Here is a 14,845-nt window from a genome sequence, read left to right as displayed (position 1 = left end):
TCACATATATTCCCGTTAATTCCAACGGAAGGTTTCCACCTCTAAATATTCCCCAAAATGTGCAACCCTAATTACTGCACCAAACACCTTAGTTAGATGTAAAATTGTGCAAATGAAACATCCTCTGCAAAAACATCAAAATTAATTATAGATTTCTTACAATTATCTTAGATTCATTCTGGGGATTTTGAGGAAGTGAAATAGGTTTCTGCATCTATAGTGTCTCATTGGGGACAAACATCATTAACCAAACACGGATCGGTCAGGAAACACACCTCCAAGACTGAAGTCTCGTTTTTCTAACGAGCAACAGACAAACACGTGCCAATCGGCATGTTCATTTGCTCTTTAAGGTAAAAAACAACAACCTGTCCCTCATTTTAAGATCAACCCTGTTACCTGAACTGAACTCTCGTTTTAATATGGTGAAACTATTCCTTTTTTTGTATATATATATTTTTTCCAAATAAACATTGAATATCTAATAGTACAATAATAGTGTAAAAGCAGGTGAGATGGTTTTAAACTTTTTGGCCATTTTCTGGTGTTTTGTGGTGTAAAACTGAGCGGGTCGAGCATAACACGTCAACCCTGTTACCCATAGATGGATAGGCTACAAATGTTAAAAAAATAAATAAACATTACAAACGATGTACACTCATCAATGGGGCAGAAGTCCATGTGTTGATGTGATTCTGGATGGCCAGATAGCTAACAACAATGACAAGAAGCTGCCATGTGGGGAATCGTAGCTGGCTTGTTTCAGCTGGTTTTTATCTTGTTCTTGATACCATATCTTGTTTGAGGTGTTTTGACTGATGTCACGTCTATGCTAATATGGCAAAAATTCGCTAGCTAACAAACAACTCTAACGATGTATTTGAGAGACAACAAGTGCTCATTGAGCACATTTATTAATGTTTTCAATAAACAATTGAGACGGAATATAGTTTGTTAACATTCCAAGCCAACCGCGTCTGTTTTGCCCCAGAGTTGCGAACGTGTTGGTTTTGTTGCTAAACAACCAACCCGTCTATAGGCACTTACTGTAGCCATTTTTTTTCTATAACCTCTTGAGATTACCTAAAACATTAATTAAATGTATAAAATACAAATATAGAAGCACAAATTAATTGGAGATAAACCCATATTTTATCCTCTGATATGCTGTGGACACAATCACATGAGTATTGATAGGCTGTTTGTTATTTGCAGTGGAGAGGATGGAGGAGATTGGAAAGAATATTGCAGAAGGAAGAAAAAGGTGACTGACCTGGATGACGTAAAGGTCTACATTATGATTAGTCATGTCATTGAGACAGAGCACACTGACTAATTCTGACCTCAGCCTTATAGATTTAGAGTACACACCCATATGTGTTGCAATTCTGAGGCTCCTAACTGGTTCCCTTGTTTTGTCCTCCATAGGATGGGGTTCCACATGCCCCCCTTCTCCTCAGTCCCTCATCTCCAAGTCATCGCTCCTGCCAGTCAGATGAGCATCAGGTCACTCAGTCACTATGGGCCGCAATCCTATTGGTTCATTACCGTGAGTGGAGCAGTAACCCCTCCCACTTCACCATTGGGGGTTCTTCATTTTTATGTCTATGTTTACCACATTCAAATGTGTCTTTGCTCTATTGTTGATGGACAGAGTGGTTCAGCAGCTGAGGACCCATAACCAGGTCAAATAAGAATATACCTGGTTTAGCAGGACACAACAGCACTGGGCTTCCAAGATCCATGTCACAACTCTGACATGGCTGGCAGTGGCTGCATTCCCGCCTTATACTTGACATGCACGCTCACTAATCTGAAGGACTGGTTTAGTTCTATTTATGTGTTTTTACTAAACCTCTGTATTTTTGTAAGTTCTGATGGGGTGTTACGATATGCATTTATTATTATACACTAAGGGATAGTACACTAAGGGGGGGGGGGGCTTGTACAACTCAAGGTGTCAACAACAACAAAAAATGCACCGCTCTCCCCAATGTAAAAAATATTTTCACATGACACTCCCCTTGTACTGTAAAACAAAAATTGCACACCCTCCCCCCTCATAGAATTAACTCTAAAGAATGTTTACGACCAGAAATAACAATAACTGTAGTGACCTTGTGTTTATAAACGTGGATATCGACTTTGCCCCTTCATGCTTTTCTGGCACAGCCGATGCCACGCAGGGCTACGGGCCAGAAGGTTAGGCTACCACCACGGACGAGCTCACTCTCCCTGTACAAAACATTAAGAACACCTTCCTAATATTGAGTTGCCCTCAGAACAATTCGTCGGGGCATGGATTCTACAAGGTCTCAAAAGCGTTCCACAAGGATGGTGGCCCATGTTGACTCCAATGCTTCCCACAGTTGTGTCAAGTTGGCTGGATGTGCATTGGGTGGTGGACCATTCTTGATACACACGAGAAACTGTTGAGTGTAAAAAACCCAGCAGCATTGCCGTTCTTGACACAAACCGGTGCGCCTGGCACCTACCATACCCTGTTCAAAGGCACTTAAATCTTCTGTCTTGCCCATTCACTCTCTGAATGGCACACATACACAATCCATGTCTCAAGGCTTACAAATCCTTCTTTAACCTGTCTCCTCCCCTCCTCCTTCATCTACACTGATTTGAAGTGGATTTAACAACTGACATCAATAAGGGATCATAGCTTTCACCTGGATTCACCTAGTCAGTCTGTGTCATGGAAAGAGCATGTGTTCTTAATGTTTTGTACATTTTTGCAACAGGTTTCTGTGCCAATACACCACACAACCAATAAACAAAGCATACCGACTTTGGGCACTTTAATATCATGGTTTGCGTTTTCAACGCCACAATAAATCTCGACAAACAGAAAATACATCCCTGCCTACCTTGTAGGCCTACCCAGTATCGAAGGCTTGACTTGACAATCTCAGAATGGCATTAAACTTTTTCATCAAATGGTTACTACACAGTTTGGATTGATTCATTTTATTTGTCAGTAAAACAAAATACATACAGTACAAAGATTTTTAAAAGGGACTGGAATTGTGCAATAAAGTTGGGGAGTTATTTCCATTGTGGTCCCTATTTTATAGATAAATACATATACAATTACATAGATACAGACACATTACAGATATCCAGACACATTACATAATACAGACACATTACAGAGATACAGATATACAGACACATTACATAATACAGACACATTACAGAAATACAGATATACAGACACATTACATAATACAGACACATTACAGCGATACAGATATACAGACACATTACATAATACAGACACATTACAGCGATACAGATATACAGACACATTACATAATACAGACACATTACAGAGATACAGATGAAAAAAGGTGCTAGTGTCATAATTTGACATTCTTTTTAAAAGTGGTTATGGTTGGTATGGCTTTGAGTTGCTGTGGTAGTTTGTTCCACTCAACAGCGCCAGTATATAAAAACTTGTTCTTACCAGATAGACTCTTATATTTGACATAATTTGACAGAGATACAGATATACAGACACATTACATAATACAGACACATTACAGAAATACAGATATACAGACACATTACATAATAGACACATTACAGCGATACAGATATACAGACACATTACATAATACAGACACATTTCAGAGATACAGATGAAAAAAGTTGTTAGCCATAATTTGACATTCTTTTTAAAAGTGGTTATGGTTGGTATGGCTTTGAGTTGCTGTGGTAGTTTGTTCCACTCAACAGCGCCAGTATATAAAAACTTGTTCTTACCAGATAGACTCTTATATTTAAAAAAGTGAATATTCAAGTCTCTATTATGCTGGTGGACATCTCTAACAAATTTAAAAATTGTTGGATAGGTACCTGGGGGCTGAGTCCGGGATAATTCTGTGGACCAGATCAAGTTGAATTAATACTACTATTTTTTCCACAGATAGCCAACCTAGCTGCTTAAAATGCTTGACCTCCAGATGAGTATCAGGGGGGAGTTTAAGTACATGTCTTGTTTTGGCTGGTCTGAAGCTTCTTCTTTAGATGTTTAGGGCTGCTGGTGAAACATGATTTGCAGGCATAATCAAAGTGACACTGGACAAGCACACTTGCTAGAGTCTCTAGGGTGTCTATCAGTGGAGGCTGCTGAGGGGAGGAGGGCTCAAACCATGTGTTTGATGTATTTGATACCACTCCACCTATTCCACTTCAGCCATTACCATGAGCCCACCAACCTCCTGTGGTGTCTATAGCTAGGTTTCCATCCAATTGGCGAGAAATGTTCATTTGAATAAAAACAAAATGTGCATTTTCCCATCAAAAGTCAGTGCGTAAAAACAACAAAACATTATTTATAAAAAGTACTCTATTAATATGTTTTTGAACATTATAATTTTTTACAAGCATGATAGATGTACTTTTAGTTTATGGTTGACGCAGCTTGTTTGCCATTATCGAATCGGCGTTTCTCAACTAGTTCAAAGCACTTGAATGCATCCAACTAGTATTTATGACTTCTTAACTGGTAATTACCACCTTCCCACTTGGCTATGAATGCAGCATTAGATGGCCATCACCTCAACTAAATAAATATTACATTTATATTTTCAATTGAGAGAACCAATAATAAGCAAAACTTTGAGCATTATTTAAAATCCCGACGTCACATTATGCGCCGGTAGTGAGCAAAGCGGGAGATTGAAAAACGTAAACAAACAACTGTCACCGTGTTGAGGATAACTAGCTAATGTTGTTAACAACAAATTTGGCAATATGTTGAAGAGGGTACCCAAGGCTACATTAAAGTCTCTAATGAAGAAGAAAGACAACATTCGTATAGGCACAGCCGCAGATGCAATGGTACGTTTGTTGAAAATGCTCTCGTAGCTAGCTAACATGCTAACGTTAGCTAGGCTAAACGTTACAATACTGTTTTAAAACGAACAGCTTTCAAGCGCAGGTAAACATGCAATACGGCTAGCGTTATAGTAGCTGTGTAACTTAACCTAGTAAGTAGGATAGTTCTCAAATGTTCATGTGTTTCAGTGCCTGAATTTGAATGTCCCTCTTAGGTTGAGCTGAACGTGCTGCTATTTCTACATAGCCTCGCAGAAGAGGCGAGGACGAAAGCTTTTGAGGAGAAATCGGCTACAATCAAAGCACACCACGTCAAAGCAGTATCCAAGGTATGGGGATTCCCAGCAACATTGGGGGCAGAACACAGGGTGCATATCAATGGGCTAAAGGGTCTTTCTCTCCTTCATCACCACTGATCTGAAATAACCTGGACAGGTGAAAGCAAATTCCCGCCAATGTGATGGGTTTTCAGATCAGTACATAACAATAGATGAGGCAGGAGAGGCTTTTGAATTGTTAAAAACCTTTGAAAAAAATATTTTATAGACGGGGGCAAATGTCTGTCGTTGCTGTATAGACATGATATATTTTATGGTAGTGAGTTAGCCCTACAGGCCCTTCGTCATATACAGTTATTTAAACTGTAATATTCTGTCTTAGGGCATACCTTTGGAGTGGCGTGTGAGATATTTGCCTACCTGTGCCTGTTTAGCAACGTGGACAAATATCTGTGGACGGTTCTGATGGGAAATCGTTGTTTGCATCGCCAAGCAGTACCAAGGAAAGAATTCAATCCAATTGTTAGATGCTACCCCTCCCCCCTCCAAATCCAAACCAAACATGCTGCCCAGTTGCGAGGCTTATTAGCTAGACAAACAGGTGTGAAACAGACAGGTGTGCGTGCTAAAAATATAATCATAATAATATGCCATTTAGCAGAAGTGATGTTGTCATGCATGCATACATTTTATGTATGGGCAAGACACACGTGAGCAAGCTAAGCAAGACACAGCATGGAATCCACATTTGGTTTTGATTTGGGCGGGGGGGTAGCTTCTAACAATGGGATGCAATTATTTTCTGGGCACTGCTTGGCGACACAAATAACCATTTCCTCGGGAACAATCCAAGGATATGCTCTCTCCGACGTGGGAAAAGTGTTGCCGGACAGGTACCCATCGGCAAATATCTCGTAAGGTGGCTAAATGTTATACAGCTATAGTCGAGTCATGTGGATTAATGGATATCCTACATTGACATGTCCTATTCCTTTAGTTCATTTGCCAGAGGATTGTCTTATGTTTCCTGACTTTATCATGCTACTTTCCAAATGTCAATGATGATTTCTTGTCTTTCCTTAGAAACTGCTAAAACAAGCCCGAGGGTGAAGAGGAGAGACCTTTCCACAAGAACATGATTCAACAACTGATTTTGTCAGATTGGCCTGAATTATATATTGAACCTATATTTTTGGTTTTATATTCAGTTTTAATCATTACTTTTCTTCGGTCTCTTGTTTTTGTCTGTATGCATTTCATCTGTTTTGTCTGTCATTTTGTATTTCCACAATACACAGAGATTTTTATATGCTGTCCAATTAAATTTTGTGTTCTGTAGATCTATCTCTGGTGTAGGCCTTGTTGTCCCTGCCATGTTCCATCAAGCTGACTAGAATGTTTTTTTTTCCTGTTATACTAGCCTAGTTCACTGTCAGAGAAATGTACTTATTTTGAGAGGAGTGACACAAAATACCGAGACTGGCGCCAAGGCTGCCATCATCCAGACAACTTGACACAACTGTGGGAAGCATTGGAGTCAACATGGGCCAACATCCCTATGAAATGCTTTCGACACCTTTTATATAGTCCGTGTCCCTGAATATTAGGAAGGTGTTCCTAATGTTTGGTATACTCAGTGTAAGATGCTCTTTAGTACTCTGGCCAGTACAGTTGGTGTTCGATGCCAATAACGCTTTCCTTTGTAAAAAATTAATTAAAAGAAGACAGTTGTACAGTATGCTCCCAACAACTGAATGGTTAAACCAACGTTTCGCCACACAGTGCCTTCTATCGGTTTCCTTGTCACGAAGGCGATAGCCAGCTAGCATTTATGAAAGCCTAGAGCCTCATCCTCAGGCCTATATTCTCTGTCATCAACAGTTGGTCACGGTGGTCAGAGCTGTAGGCTGAATGCTTCAAAGACCAGGCATTGGCCTGCCCCCAAGACTTCTCCCAAATTCCTTGCCTATTCACCCTACGTACATTATCTGCATGTCAAGATGTTATCCTACTCATCTTTTACTCCAGAGGGGTTTCTGAAGCCATGGCACTGGACTTGTGTGGCATGTGTTTTCATGTGAGTGCGTTCTTAGCACTCCAATCAAAATACCCAAGCAGACAAACTAATCTGGTAGCGATCTCTTATAGAGCCCTGTAGGAGGTCTGCTGCAGTGATCTTAAGTTCTTTCTTCATTGTGATAATAATCAGGTTTATTATGATGACAAGAACATTCGCACAAGACACGGAACAATACTGTAATTCTACTAATGGACTGATGCGTAGTATATTTTTTACTGTATGCCTCAGCCTCAATCATATTTTAGTGGCTTGGCATGAAAATCAACAATTTGAACCAGTGTCTATCTCTCCACCTCTCTCTCATCCCCCATTGTCCCCCTCCTTATCCTCTTGCTTGCCCCCACCTCCAGCTGGGTTGTTATACCTCCCTGCCTTTCTCTAGCGATTGTTTCTAGATTTGGTGAATCTGATTTGGTGTTCCAGCGAGCTTAGCCTGTCCTTGTTTCTATTCACACTTAGCATGGGGTTTCTGGGTGTGTAACCCCACCTGTCGGACCTTTGACCCTCTGACAGTCCCAGTGTCTGCCTCTGACAGCCACCCCCCCACTGCTCCAGACAGACAGTTATAGCAGAGCAGCTGTCACTGTTCAGGATCCAGGTGCAGATGTAGGGCAAAACCGACAAAACATGACGTTCAGTGGGAACAGGAAAGGCAAAAATTATATTTTTCCTACACTGCAAGAAAGATGACTTGTACAGCTAGAAGAGGGAGGTCTGTTATTTTATCTAAATATCAATGTTATCTTTTTCTTGAGCCTGCTAACATTTTTGTAATTTCACTGGGGAAAAAATACGAATCTCTTCTGTAATGTAGAAATATGTAGGAGTGTGAGAAAGTGTATGGGAGCACCTACTCAATTTGTTCTGCGACTCGTCTAGCTCCCCTGTCTGCCAGCGTCTTTGGGTCTCGTCTCTAACAAATGAATCCACTCCAACGTCAACCCTCTGAAAGCTGCTGACACTGTTTTTGACACTTTCCAGAAACCAGAAGTCGGGGCTGTAGAAAATATGTTATTCTTCTCCCCCTCCCCTGCTGAAAAGCACATGCATTTGAGCGTGGCTGCCCCCACTGTGGTGTCCATCTAGCTACCAACTTTAATATGACCTTAATTCCAAAGAGGGTAAAATGCTAATTCAGATATAATTTCTGATTTGGATTCTGCACTTCATGGATCTTATTAACAAACAGTATTACTCAAGACATCCACGACACAGACACAGACATACTGTACGGTTGATGTCGGAAGTTTACATACACTAAGGTTGGAGTCATTAAAACTCATTTTTCAACCACTCCACAAATTTCTTGTTAACAAACAATAGTTTTGGCAAGTAAGTTAGTACATCTACTTTGTGCATGACACAAGTAATTTTTCCAACAATTGTTTACAGACAGATTATTTCACATATAATTCACTGAATCACAATTCCAGTGGGTCAGAAGTTTACATATACTACGTTGACTGTGCCTTTAAACAGCTTGAAAAATTCCAGAAAATGATGTCATGGCATTAGAAGCTTCTGATAGGCTAATTGACATCATTTGAGTCAATTGGAGGTGTACCTGTGGATGTATTTCAAGGCCTACCTTCAAACTCAGCGCCTCTTTGCTTGACATCATGGGAACATCTAAAGTAATCAGCCAAGACCTCAAAAAAACAATTGTAGACCTCCACAAGTCTGATTTATCCTTGGGAGCAATTTCCAAACGCCTGAAGGTACCACGTTCATCTGTACAAACAATAGTACGCAAGTATAAACACCATGGGACCACACAGCCGTCATACCTCTCAGGAAGGTCTCTTAGAGATGTTCTGTCTCCTAGAGATGAACGTACTTTGGTGCGAAACGTGCAAATCAATCCCAGAACAACAGCAAAGGACCTTGTGAAGATTCTGGAGGAAACGGGTACAAAAGTATCTATCCACAGTAAAACAAGTCCTATATCGACATAACCTAAAAGGCCGCTCAGCAAGGAAGAAGCCACTGCTCCAAAACAGCCATAAAAAAGCCAGACTACGGTTTGCAACTGTACATGGGGACAAAGATCGTACTTTTTGGAGAAATGTTCTCTGGTCTGATGAAACAAAAATAAAACTGCTTGTCCATAATGACCATCGTTATGTTTGGAGGAAAAAGGGGGATGCTTGCAAGCCAAAAACACCATCCCAACCGTGAAGCATGGGGGTGGCAGCATCATGTTGTGGGGGTGCTTTGCTGCAGGAGGGCCTGGTGTACTTCACAAAATAGATGTGGATATATTGAAGCAACATCTCAAGACATCAGTCAGGAAGTTAAAGCTTGGTCGCAAATGGGTCTTCCAAATGAACAATGACCCCACGCATACTTCCAAAGTTGTGGCAAAATGGCTTAAGGAAAACAAAGTCAAGGTATTGGAGTGGCCATCACAAAGCCCTGACCTCAATCCTATAGAAAATGTGTGGGCAGAACTGAAAAAGCGTGTGCGAGCAAGGAGGCCTACAAACCTGACTCAGTTACACCAGCTCTGTCAGGAGGAATGGGCCAAAATTCACCCAACTTATTGTGGGAAGCTTGTGGAAGGCTACCTGAAACGTTTGACCCAAGTTAAACAATTTAAAGGCAATGCTACCAAATACTAATTGAGTGTATGTAAACTTCTGACCCACTGGGAATGTGATGAAAGAAATACAAGCTGAAATAAATAATTCTCTCTACTATTATTCTGACATTTCACATTCTTAAAATAAAGTGGTGATCCTAACTGACCTAAGACAGGGAATTTTTACTAGGATTAAACGTCAGAAATTGTAAAAAAACTGAGTTTAAATGTATTTGGCTAAGGTGTATGTAAACTTCCGACTTCAACTGTAAGTAGTCAACCGACACGTCCACTCTAACCATGGTCCCTGTTTGTGTCTTGGAGTGCAGGGAGGACTGTGTTTCCTGTTTCAACAGGAACTTCTGCACTCGCTGCCAACCAGGCCACTACCTGTACAGGGGGAAGTGTGAGGACAGCTGCCCCGAGGGCCTGACCCAAAACCAGTGCTTAATTTGTAAATGTTGTAAGTCGTGCAGTGGATTCGAGCTTTGACTGGAAGCCAGTGGAGTGTGCAGAGGAGCTAGGTGACATGGGAGAGCTTGGGAAGGTTAAGAACCAGGCGGCCTGCAGCATTCTGAATAAGATGCAGGGGTTAGATGGCACCAGCGGCGAGCCCAGCCAACAGCGAGTTGCAGTAGTCCAGACAGGAGATCACAAGTGCCTGGATTAGGACCTGCGCTACTTCTTGTGTGAGGTAGGCTTGTACTATACAGATGTTGTAGAGCATGAACCTGCAGGAGCGAGTCACTGCATTGATGTTAGCAGAGAAAGACCAGGTGTTGTCCAGGGTTACACCAAGGTTCTTTGCACTCTGAGATGGCGACACTGGAGTTGTCAACCGTGATGGAGAGTTCTTTGAGCGGGCAGGCCTTCCCCTGGAGGAAGAGCAGCTCTGTCGTGTCGAGGTTGATCTTGAGGTGGTGGGCCGACATCCAAGCTGAGATATCTGCCAGGCTACCTGGGTGTTAGAAGGGGGAAAGGAGAAAAGTAGGTGAGTATTGTCCACATATCAATGATAGGAGAGACTATGTGAGGATATGACGGAGCTGACTGACTTGGTGTATGGCGAGAAGAGAGGGCTTAGACCCAAGCCCTGGGTGACACCAGTAGGGAGAGTATGTGGTGCAGACACAGGTAGGATGCAATCTAAGAGTGTGCAGAGCCTGAGACACCCAGCCCTGAGAGGGTGGAGAGGAGGATCTGATGGTTCACGGTGTCGAAGGCAGTGGATGGATCTAGGAGAATTCTCCGTGACACAGAGAAGAGAAGTCTCGGTTGAGTGACCCATCTTGAAGATCACACATTGTGGAAGTAGACCGATATACAGGACATATTTACAGTGCCATCGGAAAGTATTCAGACCCCTTGACTTTTTCCACATTTTGTTACGTTACAGCCTTATTCGAAAATTGATTAAATAACTTTTTTTCCTCAGCAATCCACACACAATACCCCATAATGACAAAGTGAAAACAGGTTTTTAGAAATGTTTGCAAATGTATTAAAAATAAAAACCAGAAATACTTATTTACTTAAGTATTCAAACCCTTTGCTATGAGACTCGAAATTGAGCTCAGGTGCATCCTGTTTTCATTGATCATCCTTGAGCTGTTTCTAAAACTTGATTGGAGTCCACCTGTGGTAAATTCAATTGATTGAACATTATTTGGAAAGGCACACACCTGTCTATATGAGGTTCCACAGTTGACAGTGCATGTCAGAGAAAAAACTAAGCTATGAGTTCAAAAGGATTGTCCATAGAGCTCCGAGACAGGATTGTGTTGAGGCACAGATCTGGGGAAGGGTACCAAAACATTTCTGCAGCATTGAAGGTCCCCAAGAACACAGTGACCTCCATCATTCTTAAATGGAAGAAGTTTGGAACCACCAAGAACCTGATGGTCACTCTGACAGATCTCCATTGTTCCTTTGTGGAGATGGGAGAACCTTTCAGAAGGACAACCATCTCTGCAGCGCTCCACCAATCAGGCATTTATGGTAGAGTGGTCAGATGGAAGCCACTCCTCAGTGAAAGACTCTCAGACCATGAGAAACAAGATTCTCTGGTCTGATGAAACCAGGTTTGAACTCTTTGGCCTGAATGCCAAGCGTCACATCTGGAGGAAGCCAGGCACCATCCCTGTGGGGATGTTTTTCAGCGGCAGGGACTGGGAGACTAGTTAGGATCGAGGGAAAGATGAATGGTGCAAAGTACAGAGAGTTCCTTGATGAACCTAGAGTGCTCAGGACCTCAGACTGGGGCGAAGGTTTACCTTCCAACAGGACAACGACTCTAAGCACACAGCCAAGACAATGCAGGAGTGGCTTAAGGACAAGTCCCTGAATGTCCTTGAGTGGCCCTGCCAGAGCCTGGACTTGAACCTGATCGAACATCTCTGGAGAGACCTGAAAATAGCTGTGCAGCGACGCTCGCCATCCAACCTGACCGAGCTTGAGAGGATCTGCAGAGAAGAATGGGAGAAACTCCCCAAATACAGGTGTGCCACGCTTGTATCGTCATACTTAAGAAGACATGAGGCTGTAATCGCTGCCAAAGGTGCTTTAATAAATTTGCTACAATTTAAAAACTCCTTTTTCTTTGTCATTATGGGGTATTGTGTATAGATTGATGAGGAACAAATCTATTTAATACATTTTAGAATAAGGCTGTAATGTAACAAATGTAGAAAAAGTCAAGGGGTTTGAATAATTTCAGAAGGCACTGTACAGTAGAAAGAGATATCTCTACAGAAATGGGTCTCTAACCTCTGTGTCCCTTAGTCCCAGAGTGTCCAATGGGCTCTGAGGTGTGTGTGACAAGGAACACCTGCACCAGCTGTAGAGCAGGACTGTACCTCCTACATGGCCAGTGCCATCATACCTGCCTGCTGGGGGGTGCTTGAGGGACAGCTCATGGAGTGCATTCCTCAAGGTTATACATTCCCTGCTCTTCCCCATCTCTGTACATGACCCATTCCAATAGATCATTGATCACTCTACAATGCTAATTTGTGTGTATATTCTCTCTCTCCCTCTCTTTTTGTGAATGGGGAGTCTGGGGTGCCTGCTTTCGGAGAGGGAGGACACGAGTCTACAGGAAGTTTGAGGAGGTACAAAGACGAGAGGTCCTACGGCACCCCACCCTGTACGGCAACTCCTGCCCCCATGTCACAGATTGGAGAAAGTGTGTCATCAAAAGGAGGAAGAGTCAAGGAATACTGGTGATCAAAGCCCTTTCTATTGACATTTTTCCACATACATTATATACAACAGTATGTGGACACCCCAAATTAGTGGATTCAGCTGTTTCAGCCAAACCGGTTGCTGAAAGGTGTATAAAATGGAGCACACAACCATGCAATCTCCATAGACAAACATTGGCAGTAAAATGGCCTTACTGAAGAGCTCAATGACTTTCAACGTGGCACCGTCATAGGATGGATTCCAACAAGGATTCCAACAAGTCAGTTCGTCAAATTTCTGCCCTGCTAGAGCTTCCCCGGTCAACTGTAACTGCTGTTATTGTGAAGTGGAAAAGTCTAGGAGGAGGAACGGCTCAGCCGCGAAGTGGTAGGCCACACAAGCTCACAGAACGGGATCGACGAGTGATGTAAAAATAATCTGTCCTCGGTTGCAACACTCACATTCTGGCAGTCCGACGGACTAATCAGGGTTTGGCCAGGAGAACGCTACCTGCCCCAATGCATAGTGCCAACTGTAAAGTTTGGTGGAGTATGAATAATGGTCTGGGGCTGTTTTATGGTTCGGGCTAGGAACCTTAGTTCCAGTGAAGGGAAATCTTAACGCTACAGCATACAATGACATTCTAGATGATTCTGTGCATCCAAATTTGTGGCAGCAGTATGGGGAAGGCCATTTCCTGTTTCAGTGTGACAATGCCCCTGTGCACTAAGCGAGGTCCATACAGAAATGTTTTTTCAAGATTGTTGTGGAAGAACTTGACTGGCCTGCATAGAGCCCTGACCTCAACCCCATCGAACACCTTTGGGATTAATTGGAACACTGACTGCGGGCCTAATGGATGGTTGCATCGATATAGCATTTGGATGGACAGATGGAGGACTGGATTTACTGGGTTGAGAGAGAGACCTTAATGATGGGGCCAGAACTCAAACTCAGTCTTGCCTGTCGTCAAGACGGTGTGCAGCAGTTTATTCCTCTATCATCTGCTGTATAATAATGGGCATCCAACATTGTGGGTTTATTACAACATGTTACCTCAACAATCCATTCCAGGAAACAAGTCACTAAATTGTTATGGACTGAATTAAGCAGTGTTCAGAAAGCAAACTGTCCTTTCAGATTCTTTTTTTGTTTCTATCATCATCATGACAGTGGCTAGTCTACTTGTTCTACAAGTGTAGCATTTCTCTATATATCAAGTCAAATTGAACCTAATGATGCCGTTTTATGATTCAAATCTTTTGTATGGTCCCACATTGGTTTGTTTGTGTAGGAGATGTTAATGTCAATTATATTGTTTTCACAAATGACTGAATTAAAAAATGAACCAAAGAACTTTGTTTTTAGGTGGCAAGCCTTTTCCAAAGATTTCTATAGCTTATAAACATTTTCAAAAATGGATATGACCTCCCTTCGCCAGTAGAGATAAATAGTAATGGCGTATTTTTGTAGGCACTAACTCCACCATGGTTCATTGGACAAAGTCTATGCAGAAATTAATGGTGTTTTTGTAGGGATTGTAGGGATTGTGGATAAATATTGTTCTATTAGATAATCTTCATCAGATAACGTCACTTTTTGTGAATTTTGAAGCATTTATGTAATTCAAAAAACACAAAGTCTTCCGAATTCATAAAGGTAATGTTAACTGATTTCTATTCTCTCATAGAACAAAACGTATAAGCCTGTGCTTACCTCAGACCTTATATTCGGCGTTTATCCCAAAACCCTATTCTTTCCCATTCTGAACGAACTAGAGGTAAGTCGTTTCCGGTTTTAGCGTTACAAACTGACGAGCTCTATGGCTGTATATAGTAGCTATGGGCAAATATTGTCTTTTATATTGAC

At 41.9% G+C, this 14,845-nt stretch overlaps 1 protein-coding gene and 1 long non-coding RNA gene across 2 annotated transcripts; both read left to right on the top strand.

Moving 5' to 3' along the window:
• The first annotated feature begins 267 nt into the window (after nucleotides 1-267).
• On the top strand, nucleotides 268-2,089 carry LOC106571555 (uncharacterized). The gene is made up of 3 exons (XR_001320944.2): nucleotides 268-353; nucleotides 1,216-1,264; nucleotides 1,429-2,089. It is a non-coding gene; the product is annotated as an uncharacterized lncRNA (long non-coding RNA).
• Nucleotides 2,090-4,565: 2,476 nt separating this feature from the next.
• LOC106571497 (centromere protein W) lies at nucleotides 4,566-6,476 on the top strand. Its single transcript, XM_014144660.2, has 3 exons — nucleotides 4,566-4,857; nucleotides 5,070-5,183; nucleotides 6,216-6,476. Exons 1-3 carry the CDS (start codon nucleotides 4,771-4,773, stop codon nucleotides 6,240-6,242), a joined length of 228 nt encoding a protein of 75 aa, XP_014000135.1. The 5' UTR covers nucleotides 4,566-4,770; the 3' UTR covers nucleotides 6,243-6,476.
• The last annotated feature ends 8,369 nt before the right edge of the window (nucleotides 6,477-14,845 follow it).

This window comes from Salmo salar, chromosome ssa15, assembly GCF_905237065.1.
Source record: "Salmo salar chromosome ssa15, Ssal_v3.1, whole genome shotgun sequence".
In the NCBI taxonomy this organism is placed as follows: domain Eukaryota; kingdom Metazoa; phylum Chordata; class Actinopteri; order Salmoniformes; family Salmonidae; genus Salmo; species Salmo salar.
Note: the sequence above shows the minus strand (reverse complement) of the source record. Positions and strands in the feature narration are given on the sequence as shown.

What these genes read in the sequence shown, in the direction of transcription:
- LOC106571497 (XM_014144660.2), top strand. Translation starts at nt 4,771, where the DNA reads ATGTTGAAGAGGGTACCCAAGGCTACATTAAAGTCTCTAATGAAGAAG. An exon ending in GCACAGCCGCAGATGCAATG is followed by an intron (nt 4,858 to 5,069) that starts GTACGTTTGTTG and finishes TGTCCCTCTTAG; the next exon opens with GTTGAGCTGAACGTGCTGCT. An exon ending in ACGTCAAAGCAGTATCCAAG is followed by an intron (nt 5,184 to 6,215) that starts GTATGGGGATTC and finishes GTCTTTCCTTAG; the next exon opens with AAACTGCTAAAACAAGCCCG.